Source organism: Hemiscyllium ocellatum, chromosome 9 (assembly GCF_020745735.1).
Source record: "Hemiscyllium ocellatum isolate sHemOce1 chromosome 9, sHemOce1.pat.X.cur, whole genome shotgun sequence".
Taxonomy (NCBI): domain Eukaryota; kingdom Metazoa; phylum Chordata; class Chondrichthyes; order Orectolobiformes; family Hemiscylliidae; genus Hemiscyllium; species Hemiscyllium ocellatum.
The window spans coordinates 111,617,688-111,642,813 of record NC_083409.1 but is presented as its reverse complement, the minus strand read 5'-3'; the positions used below and the strand labels follow the sequence as shown (position 1 = coordinate 111,642,813).

The 25,126-nt window shown below is 48.4% G+C and overlaps 1 protein-coding gene across 6 annotated transcripts in view; it reads left to right on the top strand.

Moving 5' to 3' along the window:
* LOC132818867 (mucolipin-2-like) overlaps positions 1-25,126 on the top strand; it is a 116,022-nt gene that overhangs the window by 53,459 nt on the left and 37,437 nt on the right. For all 6 annotated transcript variants that reach the window (XM_060830021.1, XM_060830020.1, XM_060830016.1 and 3 more), the window contains 4 exons: positions 8,043-8,216; positions 13,741-13,894; positions 19,321-19,414; positions 23,932-24,028. In XM_060830021.1, coding sequence (XP_060686004.1) covers positions 8,043-8,216; positions 13,741-13,894; positions 19,321-19,414; positions 23,932-24,028 — 519 coding nt within the window. The remainder of the gene's footprint in view (positions 1-8,042; positions 8,217-13,740; positions 13,895-19,320; positions 19,415-23,931; positions 24,029-25,126) is intronic.

Below are 25,126 nucleotides of genomic sequence, written 5' to 3'. Positions count from 1 at the left end.
ATGAAGAATCTGTCTCAGTCTGCCTTGAACACAAAAAGACCATGTGGCCCATGTTTCTCATCCAATCCCACCTCAATCTAACACCATGTCCTTCTCTTCCCTGCCTTTAATTAACTTCCCATTTCTAGCATCCATATTATTTGCCTCATTGGGGTTGGTTTAGCTCAGTTGGTTGGATGGTTGGTTTGTGATGCAGAGTGATGCCTACAGCATGGGTTCATTTCCCACACTAGCAGAGGATACCATACAAGACTGTCCTTTCTCAATCTCTCTGCTCGCCTGAGGCATGGTGACCCTCAGGTTAAACCGCTGCCAGTTGTCCCTGTCTAATGAGAGAACAGTTCTTTGGGCCATGCTGCTGTCATTTGCCTTGTCAAGTCCTTGCTGGTTCTAGACTCTCGCCAAACTCAGGATTTGATAATTTCGTCCCTGGAAAAGCAGGGCCAGTGCCAGCCAGGACAAGGTTATAGTCCAACGGGTTTATATCAGAGTTGAGTGTGTGGTGCTGGTAACATCCGAGGAGCAGGAGAATCGACATTTCGGGCATAAGCCCTTCATCAGGATCGGCTTATGCCCGTAATGTCGATTCTCCTGCTCCTCGGATGTTGCCTGACCTGCTGTGCTTTTCCTGCACCACTCTCTCGACTATAATCTGGTGTTGGGTGATTTTTAACTCTGTCCACCCCAGTCCAACACCACATCATAACCAAGAGAGGGGCATTGACGGATTGTGCCAAACTTGAAATAACGTGAAACAAAAACAGAAATTGCTGGAGAAACTCGCAGGTCTGGCAGCATCTGTGGAGAGAAAGCAGAGTTAACGTTATGAAACAATATGAAATAGGTCGTGATGCTGTGGAAAATCCTAACCCAGTGCTTTATCAACAACAGATTAACTGATTTTTAACATCTTTGTTTGTCATTTCCTGCTCTGTGCTGGAGGTAGAAACTGTTCTCCAAAATAGAATTAGTGTTGGTAGCTACAACGGAATCTATTGATGGAGGTTTTGTCACATGATTTACCCCAGCTGCAAACATTGGTCAGCCAATGTCTTATGGAATGCTGACTTCCTACACCAATCAGAAAGCAAAAACACTCCTTACCCTCAACAGAAACAGAAATTGCTGGAAAAGCTCAGCAGATCTGGCAACATCTGTGAAGAGAAATCAGAGTTTGGGGTCCAGAGACCGGAGTCCACTTCTGAGGAAGGGTCATTGAATCTGAAACATTAACTCGGATTTCTCTCCACAGGTGCCGCCAGACTAGCTGAGATTTTCCAGCAATTTCTGGTTTTGTTTGATTTCCAGCATCAGTAGTTCTTTCAGTTCTTGAACTGATTACTCAGTTGGGTAATACCTAATTAGGTAAAAACAATGACTACAGATGCTGGAAACCAGATTTTGGATTAGAGGTGCTGGAAAAGCACAGCAGTTCGAGGAGCAGTAAAATCAACGTTTGGGGCAAAAGCCCTTCATCAGGAATGCAGCAGAGAGCTGAAGGGTGGAGAGATAAATGACAGGAGGGTGGGGGTGGGGAGAAAGTAGCATAGATTACAATAGGTGAGTGGGGGAGGGGATGAAGGTGATAGGTCAAGAAGGAGGGTGGAGTGGTTAGGTGGAAAAGAAGATAGGCAGGTAGGACAAGTCATGGGGACAATGTTGAGCTGGAAGTTTGGAACTAGGATGAGGTGGGGGAAGGGGAAATGAGGAAACTGTTGAAGTCCACATTAATGCCCTGGGTTGAAGTGTGCCATGGCAGAAGATGAGGCATTCTTCCTCCAGGCGTAGAGTGGTGAGGGAGCAGCAGGACCTCCATGTCCTCGGCAGAGTGGGAGGGGGAGTTGAAATGTTGGGCCACAGGGTAGTGTGGTTGATTGGTGCGGGTGTCCTGGAGATGTTTCCTGAGGCACTCTGCTAGGAGGCGCCCAGTCTCCCCAATGTAGAGGGGACCGCATCGGGAGTAACGGATACAATAAATGATATTTGTGGATATGCAGGTAAAACTTTGGATGTGGAAGGCTCCTTTAGGGCCTTGGATGGAGGTGAGGGAAGAGGTGTGGGTGCAGTTTTTGCAATTCCTGCAGTGGCAGGGGAAGGTGCCAGGATGGGAGGGTGGATTGTAGGGAGTCGTGGACCTGACCAGGTGGTCACGGAGGGAACGGTCTTTGCGGAAGGTGGAAAGGGGTGGGGAGGGAAATATATCCCGGGTGGTGGGGTCCGTTTGGAGGTGGCGGAAATGTCGGTGGATGATTTGGTTTATGCGAAGGTTTTTAGGGTGGAAGGTGAGGACCAGGGGCGTTCTGTCCTTGTTACGGTTGGAGGGGTGGGGTCTGAGGGTGGAGGTGCGGGATGTGGACGAGATGCGTTGGAGGGCATCTTTAACCACGTGGGAAGGGAAATTGTGGTCTCTAAAGAAGGAGGCCATCTGGTGTGTTCTATAGAGAAACTGGTCCTCCTGGGAGCAGATATGGTGGAGGTGGAGGAATTGTGAATACGAGATGGCATTTTTGCAGGAGGTAGTGTGGGAAGAGGTGTAATCCAGATAGCTGTAGGGGTCGGTGGGTTTGTAAAAAATACCTGACTGTCAGTCAAACAGCTATTTCTCTCCACAGAAACTGTCTGACCTGCTGAGTTTCTCCAGAAATCTCTGTTTGCACCTGCAGTATTTTGCTTTTATGAGCCTTAATTTCCTCCCTTATTTATTACTGTTAAAGAGAAACATTTGGAGAAAATAGCAAATTAAAAGTGTCTTTTAGCTATCCCATGATTTTTCTCCCTTTTGATTGATTGATTTATTTATTGTCATGTGTATGGGAGTACAGTGAAAAGCTTTGTTTGTGAGCAGTGCAGGCAGATCACAGGAAGCAAGGACATACAGATTAAAAAAACTTAGAGATATTTAGGTCACATTGCTAGTGGAGGCTAGAGAGTCCGTTCATCAGTCTAATACTTGCCAGGGAGTAGCTGTTCCTGAATTTGCTGGTGCCTGCGTTCAAGCTTTTGTATCTTCTGCCTGACAGAAGAGTTTGTAGGAGAGCATTACCGTGACAACGAGCCAGAACTTTGGCCATTTTGATCAGAGCTGCCATTATTCCTTCCTTATCATTTCTTGTGGCTTTTCCACCAAGTCCTAGTAGATGTTTAATGAAATCTGGTAACTGAGGCAGAGTTAGAGGTAAGCAGCTCTTAGTCATCACTTTGCTCACACGATCCCTTCCCTAACGGTTCTTACCTATTTGTACAACCCCAGTGCTAACGAGGGCTGGCTGCAGTCTCCATGCACTGGTATTCCAGTCACTGATGTCTCTCTGTGAGAGGTATATCCTGAGAAATTTAAATCCAAATAATCAAATAATTCTCAAATGCTAAGAGAAGCTGCAAAGAGACAGGTCACGATAAAATTATTGAATCGTTCTTTTTATAAAAAAGAGCCACTTGCTTCACTATTCTCTACCTGACATCATCAGCCCCCATTCCTCTAGTCTGGTCTATAATCTACCCCAGCCTAGAGTAGAATCTACCCCCTTTACCCCAGTCTAGAGTATAATCTGACGTTTCGGGCTAAAGCCCTTCATCATCTCTCATTCCTGATGAAGGGCTTTAGCCCGAAACATCGAATTCCCTGTTCCTTGGATGCTGCCTGACCTGCGTTTTAACCAGCAACACATTTTCAGCTCTGATCTCCAGCATCTGCAGACCTCACTTTTTACTAGAGTATAATCTGACCCATTAACTCCAGTCTGGTGTGTGATCTCCCCCCTTTACCCCAGTATGGTCTATAATCTGCCCCTTTACCCCAGACTGATCTATAATCTGCCCTCTCCCATTGTCCACTCCACATGTGACTCCAGACCCATTGATATGTGAAATGACCCAGCAGGTTTTCCTGTTGTTGTCAAGCTGTTGTTTCATCATCACTTTCTTTATTAGGGATGGACAATAAACACTGGATCGTTTTCAAAACAATTCTCTATTTTGAGAAACGTAGCTAAGTCCTTATGTCCAGGGATCTGCTGCTCCCTCAATCCTCAGTCAGAGTTCAGTTTTGGTTAGTAAGCTTTAGGAAGGATATATCTACAAGGACATTCACTAGAATGATAGTGGACCAAAAGGGGTTGATGTACAAGGGCTAATTGCATGGTCTTTAGCAGGGAAATTCAACAAGTGAGAGTGTTATTTTTAAAATATTGCTGTGCCTTTTTGAGGGATAAAATCAGAAAGAACACCAAATCAAAAGGCTGTGTGTGAATGTTGCGATCATTAGAAGTTCCAAATTAGATATTGTTAAGGTATCAGGGACAATGAGATGTACCCTCCTTGCCTTTCTCTTCCCACAGTTTGTGGTGTTTGATGAAGCCTGGGCCTTCAGTGGTTGACTGGAGTTGAAGCAGAGAACTGTAATGTTTGAATTGAATGCTGTAACTTGGAAGGCTGAGTGGCCTCCTGATGCTCCGAGTGAGAGAGGAGAATTTACCAAAGCTGCTGTGGCTTGGAGAGAAAGCTGTAGGATTGGTCAGGGTGAAGGAGGAAACGGTTTGTCCCAGGAAATAGTTACATCTGAGTTTTGACGTCAGTGGTTCCTGCTGGGATTGTGTGTGTGTCCGTCCACGTGTGTGTGTCCGTCCACGTGTGTGTGTCCGTCCACGTGTATGTGTGTCTCTGCATGCATCCGTGTGGGGGTGAGTTCGCATATGTCTGTGCATGTGTGTGTACGTATGTCTGTGTCACTTCACATGCCTCAAAGTGTCTGCGTGTGTGTGTAGGGGTGGGGCAGGTTTCTCCAATCTGATGCTGCAAACCTGGCCTCACTGATTTACATTGGCTCCCTGATGGGTGATATCTTGATTATAGAACATAGAAAATAGAACACTGCAACGCAGTACAGGCCCTATAGCCCTTGATGTTGTGTCGACCTGTGAAACCAATCTGAAGCCCATCTAACCTATACTAAACCATTATCATCCATATGTTTATCCAATGACCATTTAGAAGCCTTTAATGTTGGCAAGTCTACTAATGTTGCAGGAAAGGCGTTCTATGCCCTTACTACTCTGAGTAAAAAAACTACCTCTGACATCTGTTCTATATCTACCACCCCTCAATTTAAAACTATGTTCCCTCTTGTGTGCCATCACCATCTGAGGAATAAAGTGGGTGAACTTGCAGCGTGGGTTGGTACCTGGGACTTTGATGTTGTGGCCATTTCGTGCACTTGGGTAGAGCAGGGACAGGAATTTAGATATTTCATTAAGAACAGAGAAGTAGGTAAAAGAGGGGAAGGTGTGGCATTGTTAGTCAAGGACAGTGTTACGGGGGCAGAAAGGACGCTTGAGGACTCGTCCACTGAGGTAGTTTGGGCTGAGGTTAGAAACAGAAAAGGAGAGGTCACCCTGTTGTGAGTTTTCTATCGGCCTCTGAATATTCTGGGGATGTAGAGGAAAACATACCAAAGATAATTTTGGATCGGAGTGAGAGTAACAGAGTATTGAACCTTCCAAATATTGACTGAAAATACTACAGTTTGAGTACTTTTAGATGGGTCAGTTTTTGTTCAATATGTGCAAGATGGTTTCCTGACACAGTATTTATTCCTGATGAAGGGCTCTGGCCCGAAACGTCGAATTTCCTGTTCCTTGGATGCTACCTGACCTGCTGTGCTTTAACCAGCAACATATTTTCAGCTCTGATCTCCAGCATCTGCAGACCTCACTTTTTACACAGTATTTAGACAGGCCAACAAGGGGTGAGGCCACATCAGATTTGGTACTGGGTAATGAACCCAGCCAAGTGTTAGATTTGGAGGTAGGTGAGCACTTTGGTGATAGTGACCACAATCCAGTTATGTTTACTTTAGCGATGGAAAGGGATATATACCACACGGCAAGAGTTATTGCTGGGGGAAAGGCAATTATGATGCGAATAGGTGAGATTTAGGATGCAGGGGATGGGCATAATTGAAATGTGGAGCTTATTCAAGGAACAGCTACTGCGTGTCCTTGATAAGCATGTACCTGTTAGGCAGGGAGGAAGTGGTCAAGTGAGGGAGCTGTGATTTACTAAAGAAGTTGAATCTCTTGTCAAGAGGAAGAAGGCGGCTTGTGTTAGGATGAGACGTGATGGCTCAGTTAGGGCACTTGAGAGTTGCAAGTTAGCCAGGAAAGACCTAAAGAGAGAACTAAGAAGAGGCAGGAGGGGACATGAGAAGTCGTTTGCAGATAGGATCAAGGAAAACCCTAAAGCTTTCTATCGGAATATCAGAAATAAAAGAATGGCTAGAGTAAGATTAGGGCTGATCGAGGACAGCAGTAGGAAATTGTGGGTAGAGTCCGGGGAGATGGGCGAAGCGCTAAATGAATATTTTTTGTCAGTATTCACACTGGAAAAAGATAATGTTGTTGTTGAGGAGAATACTGAGATACAAGCTACTAGACAAGACAGGACTGAGGTTCACCAGGGGGCGGTGTTAGCAATTCTGGAAATTGTGAAAATTGATAAGTCCCCAGGGCTGGATGGGATTTATCCTCGGATTCTCGGAAGCTGGGGAGGAGATTACGGAGCCTTTGGCTTTGATCTTTATGTCGTCATTGTCTACAAGAATAGTGCCAGTAGACTGCAGGATAGCAAATGTTGTTCGCTTGTTCAAGAAGGGGAGGAGAGACAATCCTGGTAATTACAGACCAGTGAGCCTTACTTCGGTTGTGAGTAAAGTGTTGGAAAGGGTTATAAGAGATAGGATTTATAATAAAAGAGAGAGGAATAGATTGATTAGGGATAGTCAACACGGTTTTGTGAAGGGTAGGTTATGCCTCACAAAGCTTATTGAGTTCTTTGAGAAGGTGACCAAACAGGTGGATGAAGGTAAAGCAGTTGATGTGGTGTATATGGATTTCAGTAAGGTGTTTGATAAGGTTCCCCATGGTAGGCTATTGTGCAAAATATGGAGGCATAAGATTGAGGGTGATTTAGTGGTTTGGATCAGAATTGGCAGTTGTAAGAAGACAGGGTGGTGGTTGATGGGAAGTATTCATCCTGGAGTTCAATTACTATTGATATACTGCAAGGATTGGTTTTTGGGGCAACTGCATTTTACAAATGACCTGGATGAGGGCGTGGACATTTGCAGATGTACTAACCAAGGTTGGTGGATAATGCTGAAGGATGTTGCAGGTTATAGGGGGACATAGATAAGCTGCAGAGCTGGGCTGAGAAGTGGCAAATGGAGTTTAATGTGGAAAAGTATGAGGTGATTCACTTTAGAAGGAGTAACAGGAATGCAGAGTACTGGGCTTCTGGTAAGATTCTTGGTAGTGTAGATGAGTAGGGATATCCCAGTGTCCATGTACATAGATCCCTGAAAGTTGCCACCCAGGTTGATAGGGTTGTTGAGAAGGTATACTCTGTGTTAGCTTTTATTGGTAGAGGGATTGAGTATTGGAACCATGAGAACATGCTGCAGCTGTACAAAACTCTGGTGCGGCCACACTTGGAGTATTGTGTACAGTTCTGGTCGCCTCGTTGTAGGAAGGATATGGAAGCATTGGAAAGGGTGCAGAGGTGTTTTCCCAGGATGTTGCATGTTATGGAGGGAAGGTCTTACAAGGAAAGGCTGAGGGACTTGAGGCTGTTTTCGTTCAAGAGAAGAAGGTTGAGAGGTGACTTAATAGAGACATATAAGATAATCAGTGGGTTAGATAGGGTGGACAAGGAGAGCCTTTTTCCTCTGATGGCTAGCATGAGGGGGCTCAGCTTTAAATTGAGGGGTGACAGATGCCAGAGGTAGTTTCTTTACTCAGAGACTAGTTGGCGTATGGAACGCACTGCCTGCATCAGTTGTAGACTCGCCAACTTTAAGGGGATTTAAATGGTCATTGGATAGACATATGGACAGGAATGGAATAGTGTAGGTTAGATGGCTTCAGATTGGTTCCACAGGTCAGCATAAAGTCGAGGGCTGAAGGGCCTGTACTGCGCTGTAATGTTCTATGTTCTAAATCCATGTGATTCTTGTCACTTTCAGTGACAAATTTTGTTCTGTCTTCCAGCTGATTCGGTTTGGGCTGAGTAACCAACTCGTTGCGTCCTTTAAAGAGGAAAATGCCATCACCTTTAAGCACCTCTTCCTGAAAGGATACCAAGGGCCAGATGAGACTGATGGCAGTTTTATCATCTACACCCAGCAAGACATTTATGATAGCATGTTTTACACTATTAACCAGGTATTTAGCTAAACTAGCTCCTTGACTTGTGTTAAACGTGAATTTGAAATTATTTGGAGGGGACAATGAAACAGTGTTTAGAACCTGATGCATTTCAATTATTTTTGTTTTGTGTTTTTTTTTTGACAAATATGTAATGCAGAAACTATAAAACTATCAGGACATGTCTAATTCCAGTTTGAACTGTCAGGATGTTGTTTAAAGTACATAATAAGGTGCCCAAATGATATCAATGGGATAAGAGATTAAAAGATTGATTGATAATTTACACTCGGGCACACACCCCACAGACACCCCCGCACCCCTCACACACAACCACACAGACACAAACCCACATCCCTATACACCCCTACACAGACACACACCCCCACACCCCACACACGCACACCCACACAGACACACCCCCACACAGACAAACCCCACACACACTCATAGATACATGCCCACACCTACCACACACCCCCACACCTCTCTCACATGCCCACACAGACCCCCCCACACACAGACCACACCCCACACAGACACACACATGCGCACACATACAAGCACACCCAGACAGACACCTTGCCCTCACACACACACACACACACACACACACACACACATATATACACACACACACACACACACACACACACACACAAACCCCACAGACGCACACACCCTCACACGTATAGACAGCCACACTCTCTGTCATAGACATACACACCCACGCAGACACACTCCCCACAACTCCCCACACGCACAGACATACATACATACATGCACCCACACCCACCCACCCACACAGACAATTCCCCCTCCCCCCCACCCACCCCCACCCCAGCACATACTTAACCACACAGATACAAACAAACCCCATGGACAGACACACCCACACACACTCCCTTACACATACAGACAGCCACACTCTCACAGTCAAACCCCCCACACGCACCGACACACATCCGCGCACACATTTCCCCACACCCCCACACAGACGCAGACACACACAATCTCTCTATACACACACACACGCACACACACACAGGCCTTTACACCCTCAGCCTCTCAAAGCTACAGAAAAATGTGTGTGCGTGTGTATAGGGGGGGGTGTGGAGAGGTGGTGTGTGTGTGGTGGGGGAGTGCAGATAAGAGTGTGTGTATGTGTATGCATACACGTGGGGTGTGTGGTCAATGCTGTGATGCAGGAGTTGAGGTTCATACCCAGTGACTGCATCCCCCCACCCTACCCTAGTGCAGAGGATATTGTGGCTATGGGCTGGTCATCTGTTATGGGCCAGGTCAGTGCAGGGCTGTGTGCAGGGCTGGTCTTAATTAGCTCCCATGGTTATAGCACGGTCAGATGGTGTTCAAACTAACGTGACAGGAGCAAGGGAGCTAGGAGAGAGCGTTAAAGAGGAGAAGTGTGGAGAGAGAGAGAGAGAGAGAGAGAGAGAAAGATAGCATGTGAGTAATAATTAGTAAAGTGTCAGGTGGCGTGGAAATAGCAAGGAAGAAGGTTTACTGTGTGTGACTGAGAGCACGGGGAGGCCTATAAATATCAGCGATGAGTAGCAGGTGCAGCTGGCCACGTGGGAATATGATGTTTAAGCAATAACAAAAACCTGGCTTTAAAAAGGCAGAACTAGGTGCTAAGAAAAGGAAAGCAAGGTGGAGGGTAGCAGTATTATCCTTAGTTGCCCTGGAGAAGGAGGGGGCGAGCTGCCGCCTTGAACCACTGCAGTCTGTGTGCTGGAGCTAGACACACAATGCATTCGGGAAGGAATTCCAGGATTTTGACCCAGCAACACTAAAGGAATGGTTATATATTTTCAAGTCAGGACGGTGAGTATTTTGGAGGTGAACTTGCAGGGGGTGGTGTACTCATGTATCTGCTGCCCTTGTCCTTCTAACTGGAAGTGGCTGTGGGTTTGGAAGGAGTGGTCTTTGGTGAGTTGTAGGGGCCAAAGTGTGTTTAGTACCTTGAGTGAGTTTTCTGATGAGGTAACTGAGAGAGTTGACGAGGGTCACATTGTTGATGTGATGTACACGAACTTCCAAAAGGTCTTCAATAGATTCTCATGTAATGGACTTGTCAGCTCAGCTGATACCTCTGGAATAAAAGAGGAAGTGGCAGCAGGGAAAGGAAACTTTGAGTGACACAGAGTTGGAACATCAATTCCCATCTTGGACAAAAGGCTAGGCTCCCAGGGGTTGGAATTGGGGGTCACTGCTTTTCTAGATCCATATTAATGATCCTGACTATGACATAAAAAGCACAATTTCAGCTGCAAACTGTGGGCAGTATTGTGACCTGTGAGGAGGTTACAGTTAGAGATCAACAGCACAGTAAAAGGCCCTTTGGCTCATCAAGTCTGTGCTAGTCAAAAGCAACCCCCTAACGATTCTAATCCCAGTCTCCAGCACTTGGCCCATAGCTGTGTTTGCCTTGGCAGTCCAAACTTGTTCAATGTGATGAGGGTTTCTGCCTCTCCCACCCTTACAGACAGAGAGTTCCAGACTCTCAACCCCATCTGGGTGGAAACGTCCTGCCTCACTAAAGGGACCTGAGGGGCAACTGTTTCATGCAGAGGTGGTGCGTATATGGAATGAGATGTCAGAGGACGTGGTGGAGGCTGGTACAATTACAATATTGAAAAGTCTATGCTGTGGAGGTGCTGAGTCAGAACTCTCTCAACACCAGGTTAGAGTCCAACAGGTTTATTTGAAATCACAACCTTTTGAAATGCTACTTGTTGGTCAGGTGATGTCACTTCACCTGATGAAGGAGCACCACTTTGAAAGCGTGTGATTTCAAATAAACCTGTAAGCTGGTGAAAGTGAGTACTGCAGATGCTGAAGATTAGAGTCAAGAATCTGGTGCTGGTAAACTACAGGTCAGGCAGCATCCCAGGAGCAGGAACATCGGCTTTTTGGTCAAAAGGATCTTTTCCAGCACCACACTCTTGACTCTAATCTCCAGCATCTGCAGCCCTCACTTTCACCGAGTTGATTTTAACCCTACTGCAATTCCTCTTCCAAGGATGCCTACCTTGAAGAAGTTCTCCTCCTCTCATTCCTGATGACAGCTTTTGCCTGAAATGTCGATTTTCCTGCTCCTTGGATGCTGCCAGATGGACTATAACCTGGTGTTGTGTGACTTAACATTTAAAAGGCATATGGATGGGTATATGAATAGGAAAGGGTTAGAGGGATACGGGGGTCGAGAGTGTAGTGCTGGAAAAGCACAGCAGATCAGACAGCATCCAAGCAGCAGGAGAATAGACATTTCAGGCATAAGCCCTTCATCAGGAATGCCCGAAAAATCAATTCTCCTGCTCCTTGGATGCTGCCTGACCTGCTGTGCTTTTCCAGCACCACATTCTTGACTCTAATCTCCAGCATCTGCAGTCCTCACTTTCTACTGAGGGATATGGGCCAAGTGCTGGCAAATGGGACTAGATTAGTTTAGGATATCTGGTTGGCATGGACGAATTGTACAGAAGGATGTGCCGCAAGGATCTGTTTTGGGGCCACTGCTGTTTATCATTTTTATAAATGACCTGGCTGAGGGCTTAGAAGGATGGGTTCATAAATTTGCTGATGACACTAAGGTTGGTGGAGTTGTGGACAGTGCTGAAGATGTTGCAGGGTACAGAGGGACATGGATTAGCTGCAGAATTGTGCTGAGAGGTGGCAAATGGAGTTTAATGTGGAAAAGTATGAGATAATTCACTATGGAAGGAGCAATAGGAATTCAGAGTACTGGGCTAATGATAGTGTAGATGAGCAGAGAGATCTGTGTCCATGTACATAGATCCCTGAAAGTTGCCACCCAGGTTGATAGGGTTGTTGAGAAAGTATACCATGTGCTAGCTTTTATTCGTGGAGGTTTTGAGTTTTGGAGCCATGAGGTTATGCTGCAGCTGTACAAAACTCTGGTGTGGCCACATTTGGAGTATTGTGAACAGTTCTGCTCACTGTACTATAGGAAGATGTGGAAGCTTTGGAAAGGATTTATTAGGATGTTGCCTGTTATGGAGGATAGGTCTTATGAGGAAAGGCTGAGGGACTTGAGGCTGTTTTTGTCGGAGAGAAGAAGGTTGAGAGGTGAATTCATTGAGACATACAAGATAATCAGAGGTTTAGATAGAGTGAAGAGGGAGAGCCTTTTTTCCTCGGTTGGTGATGGCTAGCACGAGGGGACATAGCTTTAAACTGAGGGGCAATAGATAAAGGACAGATGTCAGAGGGAATTTCTTTCCTCAGAGAGTAGTAGGGGTGTGGAACACCCTGCTGCAACTGTAGTAGCCTCGACAACATTAAGGAAATTTAAATGGTCATTGGATAAACATATGGATGATAATGAAATAGTGTAAGTTAGACAGGCTTCAGATTGATTCCGCAGGTCGGTACAACATCGAGGGCCGAAGGACCTGTACTGCACTGTAATGTTCTATTTTCTATGGTATATGTCTGTTTCCTAACTGTGTAATTCCAAGGCTCTATCTTTTCTAAATCTCATGCCCCTTACCTTAAATCTACACAGCCTGCTCATTGATTCTCCATCGAGGGGAAAAGAATGGTGATGGATTGCACTAATGCAGGAGTGTAGAATTGAAGTGGAAATCAAATCATCCATGATCCTATTGGAGCAGGCTTAATGGGCTGAATGGCCTACTGCTCTTCCTTGATCTTGAGTTAGGACACAAGATCAGCATGGGGCCGGATGGTCCACCATTCAATGGCTGGTCTGTGGCCTAACTCTATACACCTGCCTTTGGCCCCTACCCCTCAATGTCTTAGTTTAACAAAAACATATCTCTCTCAAATTTAAAATTAAACACTGATCCAGCATCCACTGCTGTTTGTGGAAGAGGGTTCCAAACATCTACCAGCCTGTGTGTGTAGCAGTGATTCCTAACATCTCTCCTGAACACTCTGGCCTGGTTTATCTTTATCTAACCTGGAGGAAAAACCCAGAGAGACGGGGAATGTGGGTGGGGTGGGTGAGGGGAGGGATAGAGATAGAGAGGAGGAGTGGAAGAGAGAGAGAGAGAGAGAGAGAAAGAGAAAGAGAGAGAGAGAGAGAAAATTGATAGTAAGCCAAGGATGGAGAAAAACTAATAAAGGGGAGAATGAGTGGGTGAAAATGGCTTGGCTGTGCTGAAAGTAGCCTGGGTGATGACAGGACCTGGGCTGTGGGGTGGGCAAAGGTCATGCTCAAAAATTACTGAACTGGATACTGAGTGTGGAGGGCTGCAGGGTTCCCAAGTGGAAAATGGTGTGATACTCTCCCAGCTTGTATTGAGCTTCACTGGAGCTCTGTAGCAAAATGTGAGACAGGATAGAAATACTGTCTCAGGAAACCTTCACTGACAATGCCAGCTTTATTGTAGGGAACATGTTGGAGTGGTCATTCTGTCAGATGGTAAGGTACCTTTAGGAAAGGTTGGAGAATGTTAAATTTTATTTTTTGTCTTAATGTTTTATACCACAATGTACATTACAAATGTTCAGTTAAGTGCATTTTCCAACCAAGTATTTGCAGCTGCAGAATATGACTGTGGGGAATTACGCCTACGATGCAGATAAAGAGAATGGGTCCACCTTGCGGATTTGTAAGCAGCTGTTTATGAAAGATACGCCGATACCCTCCAGGGACAAACTGGGAATCGACCCAAGCATCGTAACAGGTAAGGGAGATGTATTGGAATGTTCCGCGCAGAATTAAAAAGAAAGACAGGCTATTTTTCCAGAAACTCTCATGATCTGAAGGCATCCCAAAACAGTTGGGTGGCATGGTGGCTCAGTGGTTAGCACTGCTTCCTTACAACACCAGGGTCCCGGGTTCGATTCCACCCTTGGGCAACTGTCTGTGTGGAGTTTGCACATTCTCCCTGTGTCTGTGTGGGTTTCCTCCGGGTGCTCTGGTTTCCTCCCACAGTCCAAGGATGTGCAGGTTAGGTGAATTGGCCATAGTGTTCAGGGATGTGTAGGTTAGGTGTGTTAAGTCAGGGGTAAATGAAGAGTAACAGGGTAGGGGAATGTGTGTGTGTCTCTGTCTCTGTCTCTCCATTGAAAACCTAGTTTTTGAGGAGGAGCCTTGTGTGTACATGGTGTTAGATGTTGTTTGGGAATTGCTGTGTTACTCAGTAACATATGTATAAGTGCCAGCTGCTGTTTGCTAGCTGCTTGACAGATCCGTATTCTGTCATCACTGTGGCTCACTCATTTGTGATCATTTTGACTTGGTGAACAATATTACTTCAGTGTGTGAGAGAATGTTTGACTTGGTTTCTACCCTCCTCTGTGTTGGCTTAACTGATCCCTGGCTCAATGGTAGCTGGGGGACTGGGGGTGGATGGAGGGGGAAATGAGAATGGGCCAGGGATGTTGGGGGTGGTATAGTCTGAATATTTTGCCAGAGGAATATAAAAACATAGAAGATAGGAGTAGGCCATTCGTCCCCTCAAGTGTGCTCCACCAGTTGATATAATAGAGGCTGATCATCGAGGTCAAAATCCTAATTCGCCAACCCACTGCCCCATATCCCTTGATCCCTTTAGCTATTAGAGCTATATCTACCTCCTTCTTAAAAAAAAAAGTGTTTTGGTGTCGACCACTGTCTGTGGTAGTGAATTCCCCAGGCTCCCCCACTCTCTGGGTGAAGACATTTCTCCTCATCTCAGTCCTGAAAGATTTACCCCTTATCCTTAAACTGTTAATCCTGGTTCTGCACTCCTCCACCATCGGGAACATCCTTCCTGTCTTTACCCTGTCTATTCCTGTTAGAATGTTACAGGTTTCTATGAGATTCCTCTCATTCTTCTAAATTCCAGTGAATACAATCCTAACTGACTCAATCTCTCCTTGGTCCTGTCCTGTCATCCCAGGAATCAATTTGGGAAATCTTCACTGTACTCCCTCCATCCCAGAACATCCTTCCTCAGGTACGGAGACCAAAACTGCACACAATACCCCAGGAGTGCCCTCACCAAGACCCTGTACAATTGCAGCAAGACACCCCTGCTCCTGTACCCAAACCCTCTCACTAAGGAGACCAACATACAGTTTATCTTCTTCACCACCTGCTGCACTGACACACTTACCTTCAGTGACTGGTGCAGACGGACACCCAGGTCTTGTTGAACATTTCCCCCCTCTCAGCTAATCAAATAATAAACTGCCTTCCTGTTTTTACTTCCAAAATGGATGACCTCCCCTGTATCCACATTATATTGCATCTGCCATGCATTTACTCACTCCCTCAACCTGTTCAAATCACAGTGCAATATCTCTGCATCCTTCTCCCAGCTCACTCCACTCAACTTTGTGTCATCTGCAAAGTTTGATACATCACATTTTGTTCCCTCATATAAATCATTCAGATACTGTGAATAGCCGGGGTTCTGGTACAGATCCCTGCAGTAGCCAACCAGTCAACGTCTCCCATTCAGAAAAATGCCCATTTATACCCACTCTTTGTTTCCTGTCTGTCAACCAATGTCCAAACACTGGCCCCAATCCCATGTGTTTGAATTTTACACAATTGAATTTTGTGGGGACTTTGTTGAAAGCCTTCTGAAAATCCAAGTAAACCACGTCCACTGGCTCCCCTCCATCTTCAACTCTACTTGTTGCTTCCTTGAAGAATTTGGGTAGATTTGTCAAACGTGGTTTCTCTTTTATAAACTCTTGCTGGCTGTCTCTGATTTTACTGCTATTTTCTAAGTTCTCTGCAATAATGTCCTTGATAATGGACTCTAGCCTCTCGCCTCATTCCTGATGAAGGGCTTATGCTTGAAAAGTCGATTCTCCTGCTTCTCTGATGCTGCCTGACCTGCTGTGCTTTTCCACACTCTAGCCTCTTCTCCACTATTGCAATGAGATCTACAATTCCCTGTTTTCTCTCCATCTCCCTTTTTAATTAACAGAGTTACATTTGCAACCCTCTAATCTTTACAAACAGTTCCAGAGGGTAAAGAATCTCCTTAAGAGGACTACCCAACGCATCCTCTATATTTGGCGCCACTTCCTTTTGTACTTTGGAACCTAGATTTCAGGCCATGCACATTCATTGGTCTTTATGTCATTGGCGACATGGTGGCTCAATGGTGGCTCAGTGCTGCCTTGCAGCACCAAGGTCCCAGGTTCGATTCCAGCCTCAGGTAAATGTTTGTTTGTGTGGAGTTTGCGCATTCTCCCTGTGACTGTGTGGGTTTCCTCCGGTTTCCTCCCACAGTCCAAAGATGTACAGGTCAGGTGAATTGGTAATTGTAAATTGCCCGTAGTGTTAGGTGCATTAGTGAGAGGGAAATGGACTGGGTGGATTACTCTTTGGAGGGTCGGTGTGGACTTGTTGGGCCGAAGGGCCTGTTTCCACACTGTAGGGAAACTTTACTTATACCAACATCATTTCCCTATTAATACAGATTTCCTTCAGTTCCTCCCTCTCACTGAGCCCTGTGCTCCATCAGTTCTGGTACGTGTCATCCTTTGGGAAGTGAAGTCTGGATTTAGTTTGTTAGCCATTTTTTGTTCCTCTTTATAAATTCCCCCATTTCTGACTGTAAGGCGCTTATATTAGTCATCATCAATCTTTTTCTCTTTAGTACTTATAGAAACTTTCACAGTTAGTTCTTATGTTTGCCACAGGTTTACTCTCCTACTCTATTTTCTCCTTCTCAATCAACCCCTTGGTTCTCCTTCGCTGATTTCTGATTGTTCCCTGTCCTTCGCTCTGTTACTTCTTTTGGCCAATTGTTAAGATGGCAGCAGGATAGGATGTTCCGGTCAGAGTTCCTCTGCTTACCAGATGCTTTTCCTATTCCCTCTTTTTATTTCCTCTTTGTAGCTTTTCTTTTCTCCCCCGCCCCTGCCCTACCTTGAGAATGGAGTCAAAGAGTAGAGCAAGCATGGATTGGGTCCCAGGGCGGAGGGAGCGCGGGCCCGGTCCCAGGGCGGAGGGAGCGCGGGCCCGGTCCCAGGGCGGAGGGAGCGCGGGCCCGGTCCCAGGGCGGAGGGAGCGCGGGCCCGGTCCCAGGGCGGAGGGAGCGCGGGCCCGGTCCCAGGGCGGAGGGAGCGCGGGCCCGGTCCCAGGGCGGAGGGAGCGCGGGCCCGGTCCCAGGGCGGAGGGAGCGCGGGCCCGGTCCCAGGGCGGAGGGAGCGCGGGCCCGGTCCCAGGGCGGAGGGAGCGCGGGCCCGGTCCCAGGGCGGAGGGAGCGCGGGCCCGGTCCCAGGGCGGAGGGAGCGCGGGCCCGGTCCCAGGGCGGAGGGAGCGCGGGCCCGGTCCCAGGGCGGAGGGAGCGCGGGCCCGGTCCCAGGGCGGAGGGAGCGCGGGCCCGGTCCCAGGGCGGAGGGAGCGCGGGCCCGGTCCCAGGGCGGAGGGAGCGCGGGCCCGGTCCCAGGGCGGAGGGAGCGCGGGCCCGGTCCCAGGGCGGAGGGAGCGCGGGCCCGGTCCCAGGGCGGAGGGAGCGCGGGCCCGCCGAGCCCCACGGCGGAGCTGAGCGCGTATAGGCCGAGCCCCACGGCGGAGCTGAGCGCGTATAGGCCGAGCCCCACGGCGGAGCTGAGCGTGTGGCTGATTCTCAGAGTGCGGCGCCGGAGCGAGTGCTGAATGGAGGCTGGCATGGTGAGTCAGTGTGGTCTCTGCTCTGGGGCCGGAGGGCACAGGCTGGAATGTTTACTCTGTAAGATTTGTACCTAAGATGGTGCCATTAGAGGCAGCCACATAAAATCCTTTCGCTGTGCTGCCATACATGTGGAGTACATGTGACAATAAAAGGATATTCTATCCTATTCAATTTGTATGCCTCTGTTTTACATCTATTACTGTCTCTAACTTTCCTTGTAAGCCAATGTTCTCCTTGCAGTCCTGGGTCAAACAGGAATAAACCATTTTTGTTTTTCACCCATTCGCTCTTTGAATATTGCTATTGCCAGCACTCAGTCCTTCCAATCTACCATAGCCAACTCCTGCCTCATACCATTTCAGTTTCTCTTATTTAAGATTCAGGACTCTGGTCTCAGGATCAACAACCTCACTCTATCTTGATGAGGAATTCCACCCCCAAGGGATCCCCCTCAAATACATCACCGATTGTTCCTTTATCATTGTACGATACCCAGCCGAAGATGGCCTGTTGTCTGCTTGGTTCCTTAATGTATTGATCCAGAAAACCAGCCCATATACACGTAAGGAATTCCTCCCCGACTGTATCCTGACTAATTTGATTCGCCAAATCTAAATGTAGATTAAAGTCACCCATAATTCCAGATGTTCTTTACCACATGCATCTCTGATTCCCTGTTTAATGCCATTCCCAACAGCACCACAACAGTTTGGTGATGAGAACCAGCAAGTGGGAAATCGGTCTATGTAGCTGCACTGAATCTTTATTGAGTGAGCCTGGGTCAGACTGAGGATGTGTGAATGTATGAAGCTAATCTTTACAGCTTCCTTACAATCTACTCCACAATGGAGAGTGACTGACGCGCGCACACACACACACACACAATCTCTGAAACTGTAGCTCCTAATCATTTGGAGAGTTAGGAAATAATTTAACACGAAGTTGGATATGTTTCTGCCTATGTGTAGACCAAAATATTCAGTTATTCACTCGAAAGCTGTGGTTAATAAATGGATTGAATTTTACTGGTTAATTCAACCACTTGCATTGAAGAAAGGAGTCAAGTCAACTTTTCCAGGATTTTGGAATGGTTCGTTGTTCAGTCAGTGGATCTTGTCTGCCCATTAGGAATGTTGTGATCTTGTTTCCATGCAATTGTGAAGTGAAATGTTCGAGAGCGAGAGGTCATGGTTTTAGGTTTGTATGAGGTATGGTGCAGATTTAACATGGAGGTGAGGAGAAATAACTCCTCTCAAATGGTTATGAATCTGTGGGATTCACTCCCCCAGAGAGCAGTGGATGCTGGGACATTGTGAATTTGAGGAGAAGGTAGACAGATTTTTAATTAGGGACGATTTGATGGGGGCTATGGAGAGCAGGCGGGAAAATTGAGCTGATCGTAATAAAGAGAAGAACAGACTCAAGGGGCTGAATGGCCTACGCCTACTCTTCAGTACTTATGAAATTAATTGTTTGTTTCTTTCCAGAATGCATAAATATAGAATCAGATTCTGCAATAGGGGACTCCTTTAAAGAATGGAAAATGACCAATTCATCATTTTTTGACATTGAATTTTACAGGTAACTTTCTCAGCAATGGACTCGGTCATGTTTGTAGATTGTGCAGTTAGGTTTATGGCAGGCTACAGTATAGTGTATGTAATGTTGAAGTAAAAAATGAGGTCTGCAGATGCTGGAGATCACAGCTGCAAATGTGTTGCTGGTCAAAGCACAGCAGGCCAGGCAGCATCTCAGGAATAGAGAATTCGACGTTTCGAGCATAAGCCCTTCATCAGGAATAAGAGAGAGAGAGCCAAGCAGGCTGAGATAAAAGGTAGGGAGGAGGGACTAGGGGGAGGGGCGATGGAGGTGGGATAGGTGGAAGGAGGTCAAGGTGAGGGTGATAGGCCGGAGTGGGGTGGGGGCGGAGAGGTCAGGAAGAGGATTGCAGGTTAGGAGGGCGGTGCTGAGTTGAGGGAACCGACTGAGACAAGGTGGGGGGAGGGGAAATGAGGAAGCTGGAGAAATCTGAATTCATACCTTGTGGTTGGAGGGTTCCCAGGCGGAAGATGAGGCGCTCCTCCTCCAGCCGTCGTGTAGTTGTGTTCTGCCGGTGGAGGAGTCCAAGGACTTGCATGTCCTCGGTGGAGTGGGAGGGGGAGTTAAAGTGTTGAGCCACGGGGTGATTGGGTTGGTTGGTTCGGGCGGCCCAGAGGTGTTCTCTGAAGCGTTCCGCAAGTAAGCGGCCTGTCTCACCAATATAGAGGAGGCCACATCGGGTGCAGCGGATGCAATAGATGATGTGTGTGGAGGTACAGGTGAACTTGTGGCGGATATGGAAGGATCCCTTGGGGCCTTGGAGGGAAGTGAGTGTGGAGGTGTGGGTGCAAGTTTTACATTTCCTGCGGTTGCAGGGGAAGGTGCCGGGGGTGGAGGTTGGGTTGGTGGGGGGTGTGGATCTGACAAGGGAGTCACGAAGGGAGTGGTCCTTGCGGAACGCTGATAGGGGAGGGGAGGGAAATATATCCTTGGTGGTGGGGTCCGTTTGGAGGTGGCGGAAATGGCGGCGGATGATACGTTGTATGTGCAGGTTGGTGGGGTGGTAGGTGAGAACCAGTGGGGTTCTGTCTTGGTGGCGGTTGGAGGAGCGGGGCTCAAGGGTGGAGGAGCGGGAAGTGGAGGAGATGCGGTGGAGGGCATCGTCGATCACGTCTGGGGGGAATCTGCGGTCCTTGAAGAAGGAGGCCATCTGGGCTGTGCGGTGTTGGAATTGGTCCTCCTGGGAGCAGATGCGGCGGAGACGAAGGAATTGGGAATATGGGATGGCGTTTTTACAGGGGGCAGGGTGGGAGGAGGTGTAGTCCAGGTAGCTGTGGGAGTCAGTCGGTTTATAATAGATGTCTGTGTTGAGTCGGTCGCCCGAGATAGAAATGGAAAGGTCTAGGAAGGGGAGGGAGGAGTCTGAGACAGTCCAGGTGAATTTCAGGTCGGGATGGAAGGTGTTAGTAAAGTTGATGAACTGTTCAACCTCCTCGTGGGAGCACGAGGCAGCGCCGATACAGTCATCGATGTAGCGGAGGAAAAGGTGGGGGGTGGTGCCAGTGTAGTTGCGGAAGATGGACTGTTCCACATATCCTACGAAGAGGCAGGCATAGCTGGGGCCCATGCGGGTGCCCATGGCAACTCCTTTAGTTTGGAGGAAGTGGGAGGATTGAAAAGAGAAGTTATTCAGGGTGAGGACCAGTTCAGTCAGTCGAAGGAGGGTGTCAGTGGAAGGGTACTGGTTGGTGCGGCGGGAAAGGAAGAAGCGGAGGGCTTTGAGTCCTTCGTGATGGGGGATGGAGGTGTACAGGGACTGGATGTCCATAGTGAAAATAAGGCGTTGGGGACCGGGGAAGCGAAAATCCTGGAGGAGGCGGAGGGCGTGGGTGGTGTCCCGAACGTAGGTGGGGAGTTCTTGGACTAAAGGGGACAGGACCGTGTCGAGGTATTGGGAGATGAGTTCGGTGGGGCAGGAGCAGGCTGAGACAATGGGTCAAAGATCAGTCCTCAGCAGGGGCCTCACCTTCATTCCCCTACGCCCTCGGATTAATGAGTTCAACACGCGGCGAGATATTGAACAATTCTTCCGCCGCCTTCGCCTCCGTGCCTACTTTCACAACCAAGACTCCCGTCCACCCTCTGACGACCCCTTCTCCCGCCTCCAACACACCCCATCCACCTGGACACCCCGTGCTGGCCTCCTACCCGCCCTCGACCTCTTTATAGCCAACTGCCGCCGTGACATCAACCGACTCAACCTGTCCACCCCTCTCACCCACTCCAACCTCTCACTCTCAGAACGTGCAGCCCTCCACTCCCTCCGCTCCAATCCCAACCTCACCATCAAACCCGCAGACAAGGGAGGTGCGGTGGTAGTTTGGCGCACTGACCTGTACACCGCTGAAGCCAAACGCCAGCTCGCGGACGCCTCCTCTTATCGCCCCCTTGACCACGACCCCACCTCCCACCACCAAACCATCATCTCCCAGACCATCCATAACCTCATCACCTCAGGGGATCTCCCATCCACCGCCTCCAACCTCATAGTCCCACAACCCCGCACCGCCCGTTTCTACCTCCTGCCCAAAATCCACAAACCTGCCTGCCCCGGCCGACCCATTGTCTCAGCCTGCTCCTGCCCCACCGAACTCATCTCCCAATACCTCGACACGGTCCTGTCCCCTTTAGTCCAAGAACTCCCCACCTACGTTCGGGACACCACCCACGCCCTCCGCCTCCTCCAGGATTTTCGCTTCCCCGGTCCCCAACGCCTTATTTTCACTATGGACATCCAGTCCCTGTACACCTCCATCCCCCATCACGAAGGACTCAAAGCCCTCCGCTTCTTCCTTTCCCGCCGCACCAACCAGTACCCTTCCACTGACACCCTCCTTCGACTGACTGAACTGGTCCTCACCCTGAATAACTTCTCTTTTCAATCCTCCCACTTCCTCCAAACTAAAGGAGTTGCCATGGGCACCCGCATGGGCCCCAGCTATGCCTGCCTCTTCGTAGGATATGTGGAACAGTCCATCTTCCGCAACTACACTGGCACCACCCCCCACCTTTTCCTCCGCTACATCGATGACTGTATCGGCGCTGCCTCGTGCTCCCACGAGGAGGTTGAACAGTTCATCAACTTTACTAACACCTTCCATCCCGACCTGAAATTCACCTGGACTGTCTCAGACTCCTCCCTCCCCTTCCTAGACCTTTCCATTTCTATCTCGGGCGACCGACTCAACACAGACATCTATTATAAACCGACTGACTCCCACAGCTACCTGGACTACACCTCCTCCCACCCTGCCCCCTGTAAAAACGCCATCCCATATTCCCAATTCCTTCGTCTCCGCCGCATCTGCTCCCAGGAGGACCAATTCCAACACCGCACAGCCCAGATGGCCTCCTTCTTCAAGGACCGCAGATTCCCCCCAGACGTGATCGACGATGCCCTCCACCGCATCTCCTCCACTTCCCGCTCCTCCACCCTTGAGCCCCGCTCCTCCAACCGCCACCAAGACAGAACCCCACTGGTTCTCACCTACCACCCCACCAACCTGCACATACAACGTATCATCCGCCGCCATTTCCGCCACCTCCAAACGGACCCCACCACCAAGGATATATTTCCCTCCCCTCCCCTATCAGCGTTCCGCAAGGACCACTCCCTTCGTGACTCCCTTGTCAGATCCACACCCCCCACCAACCCAACCTCCACCCCCGGCACCTTCCCCTGCAACCGCAGGAAATGTAAAACTTGCACCCACACCTCCACACTCACTTCCCTCCAAGGCCCCAAGGGATCCTTCCATATCCGCCACAAGTTCACCTGTACCTCCACACACATCATCTATTGCATCCGCTGCACCCGATGTGGCCTCCTCTATATTGGTGAGACAGGCCGCTTACTTGCGGAACGCTTCAGAGAACACCTCTGGGCCGCCCGAACCAACCAACCCAATCACCCCGTGGCTCAACACTTTAACTCCCCCTCCCACTCCACCGAGGACATGCAAGTCCTTGGACTCCTCCACCGGCAGAACACAACTACACGACGGCTGGAGGAGGAGCGCCTCATCTTCCGCCTGGGAACCCTCCAACCACAAGGTATGAATTCAGATTTCTCCAGCTTCCTCATTTCCCCTCCCCCCACCTTGTCTCAGTCGGTTGCCTCAACTCAGCACCGCCCTCCTAACCTGCAATCCTCTTCCTGACCTCTCCGCCCCCACCCCACTCCGGCCTATCACCCTCACCTTGACCTCCTTCCACCTATCCCACCTCCATCGCCCCTCCCCCTAGTCCCTCCTCCCTACCTTTTATCTCAGCCTGCTTGGCTCTCTCTCTCTTATTCCTGATGAAGGGCTTATGCTCGAAACGTCGAATTCTCTATTCCTGAGATGCTGCCTGGCCTGCTGTGCTTTGACCAGCAACACATTTGCAGTATGTAATGTTGAACTCTATCTTTGGGGTGTACGTATGATGCCTGCATTTGTAACTATAAACCTTTCAGTTATGTTTGTGTCCTGAGTTATTATTTCTTTGGTTTTATTAAGGTTGATACTTATAGAAATCATCTTTAAACTGAAGGGGATAGACCTACAAACTATTCGCAACAATGAATTACCGGACTGCTATCAGTTTACAATCACTGTGAGTAATTCACCTCTTGTCATTATTTCACCTGTTGTTTGTACTTATTCACTCATGGCACATGGGCATCCTGGCTGGATCCAGTATTTATTGCCCATCCCTAGTTGCCCCCTCAGAAGATGGGGGTGAGCTGCCTTTGTAAATCGCTGCAGTCCATGTGCTTTGGGTAGACCCACAATGCCCTTAGGGAGGGAATTCCAGGATTTTGACCCAGTGACACTGAAGGAACAGAGATATTTTCCCAAATCAGAATGGTGGGTCATTGACGACTGGGATGTAACTTTGAGTTGGTGAATGTTCACAAATAAAGTGTTGATGGGTGAAGGGTGTAGCTTGTTGTTGGTTCAATAGGTGAACATTGGAGTGAAGCCCCTCAACCCTCCCCATGTTTCGAGGTTAAATACACTTCCTGACGAAACTCTGCAGCTGGTCCCAGCACAGTGTGGTGGGGGGGAGGGGGACATTGGGATAGGGGGAGAGAAGCAGAGAGCAGACATGGATACAGTACTGAGTGATAGGACACCCTCTGGCAACCTCCTGAAACCAGGAGAATAATGATTTCAGAAGAAGCAGAGGATGAAATGAGATGTAAATTTGAAAGGGAGTGGGCAGATTAAACATAAAAAAAAACAGGAGGAAAAACCAAACTGGGCAGTGATTGGACCAAATGTATCCCCTTTTTTCCTCTCTCCCTGCCCTTCCTGTCCCTCTTCCCATCACTCCTACCCCTCTTTCCACTCCCCATCTCTCTTCCCCCACATCACTCTCCACTCCCGAGTCCCTTTTACTCCCCCGTCTGTCTTTTCCCCCCCCCTTGTATTTCTCTCCCCGTCCTTCTCCATCTCTTCTCCCTCTATCCCCTCCTCATCCCTCTTCCCCTGATCCCTCTTCCTCACACCCCTGATCCCTCTCTCCACCCCCTCACTCCCTGCCCTTCCCACTACCTCTTCGTCCCTCCCATGATTTCTTCCTCCTCCCACCCTAATCCTGCCCCCGTTTCCCAGGCAGTGGAGGTGGGGGAGGGAGGTTAATTGGATAATTATTTGCTGACTTGCTTTGGACGGAGTGGAAGTGGGTGAGGTTTGGTGCCAGGTTGGT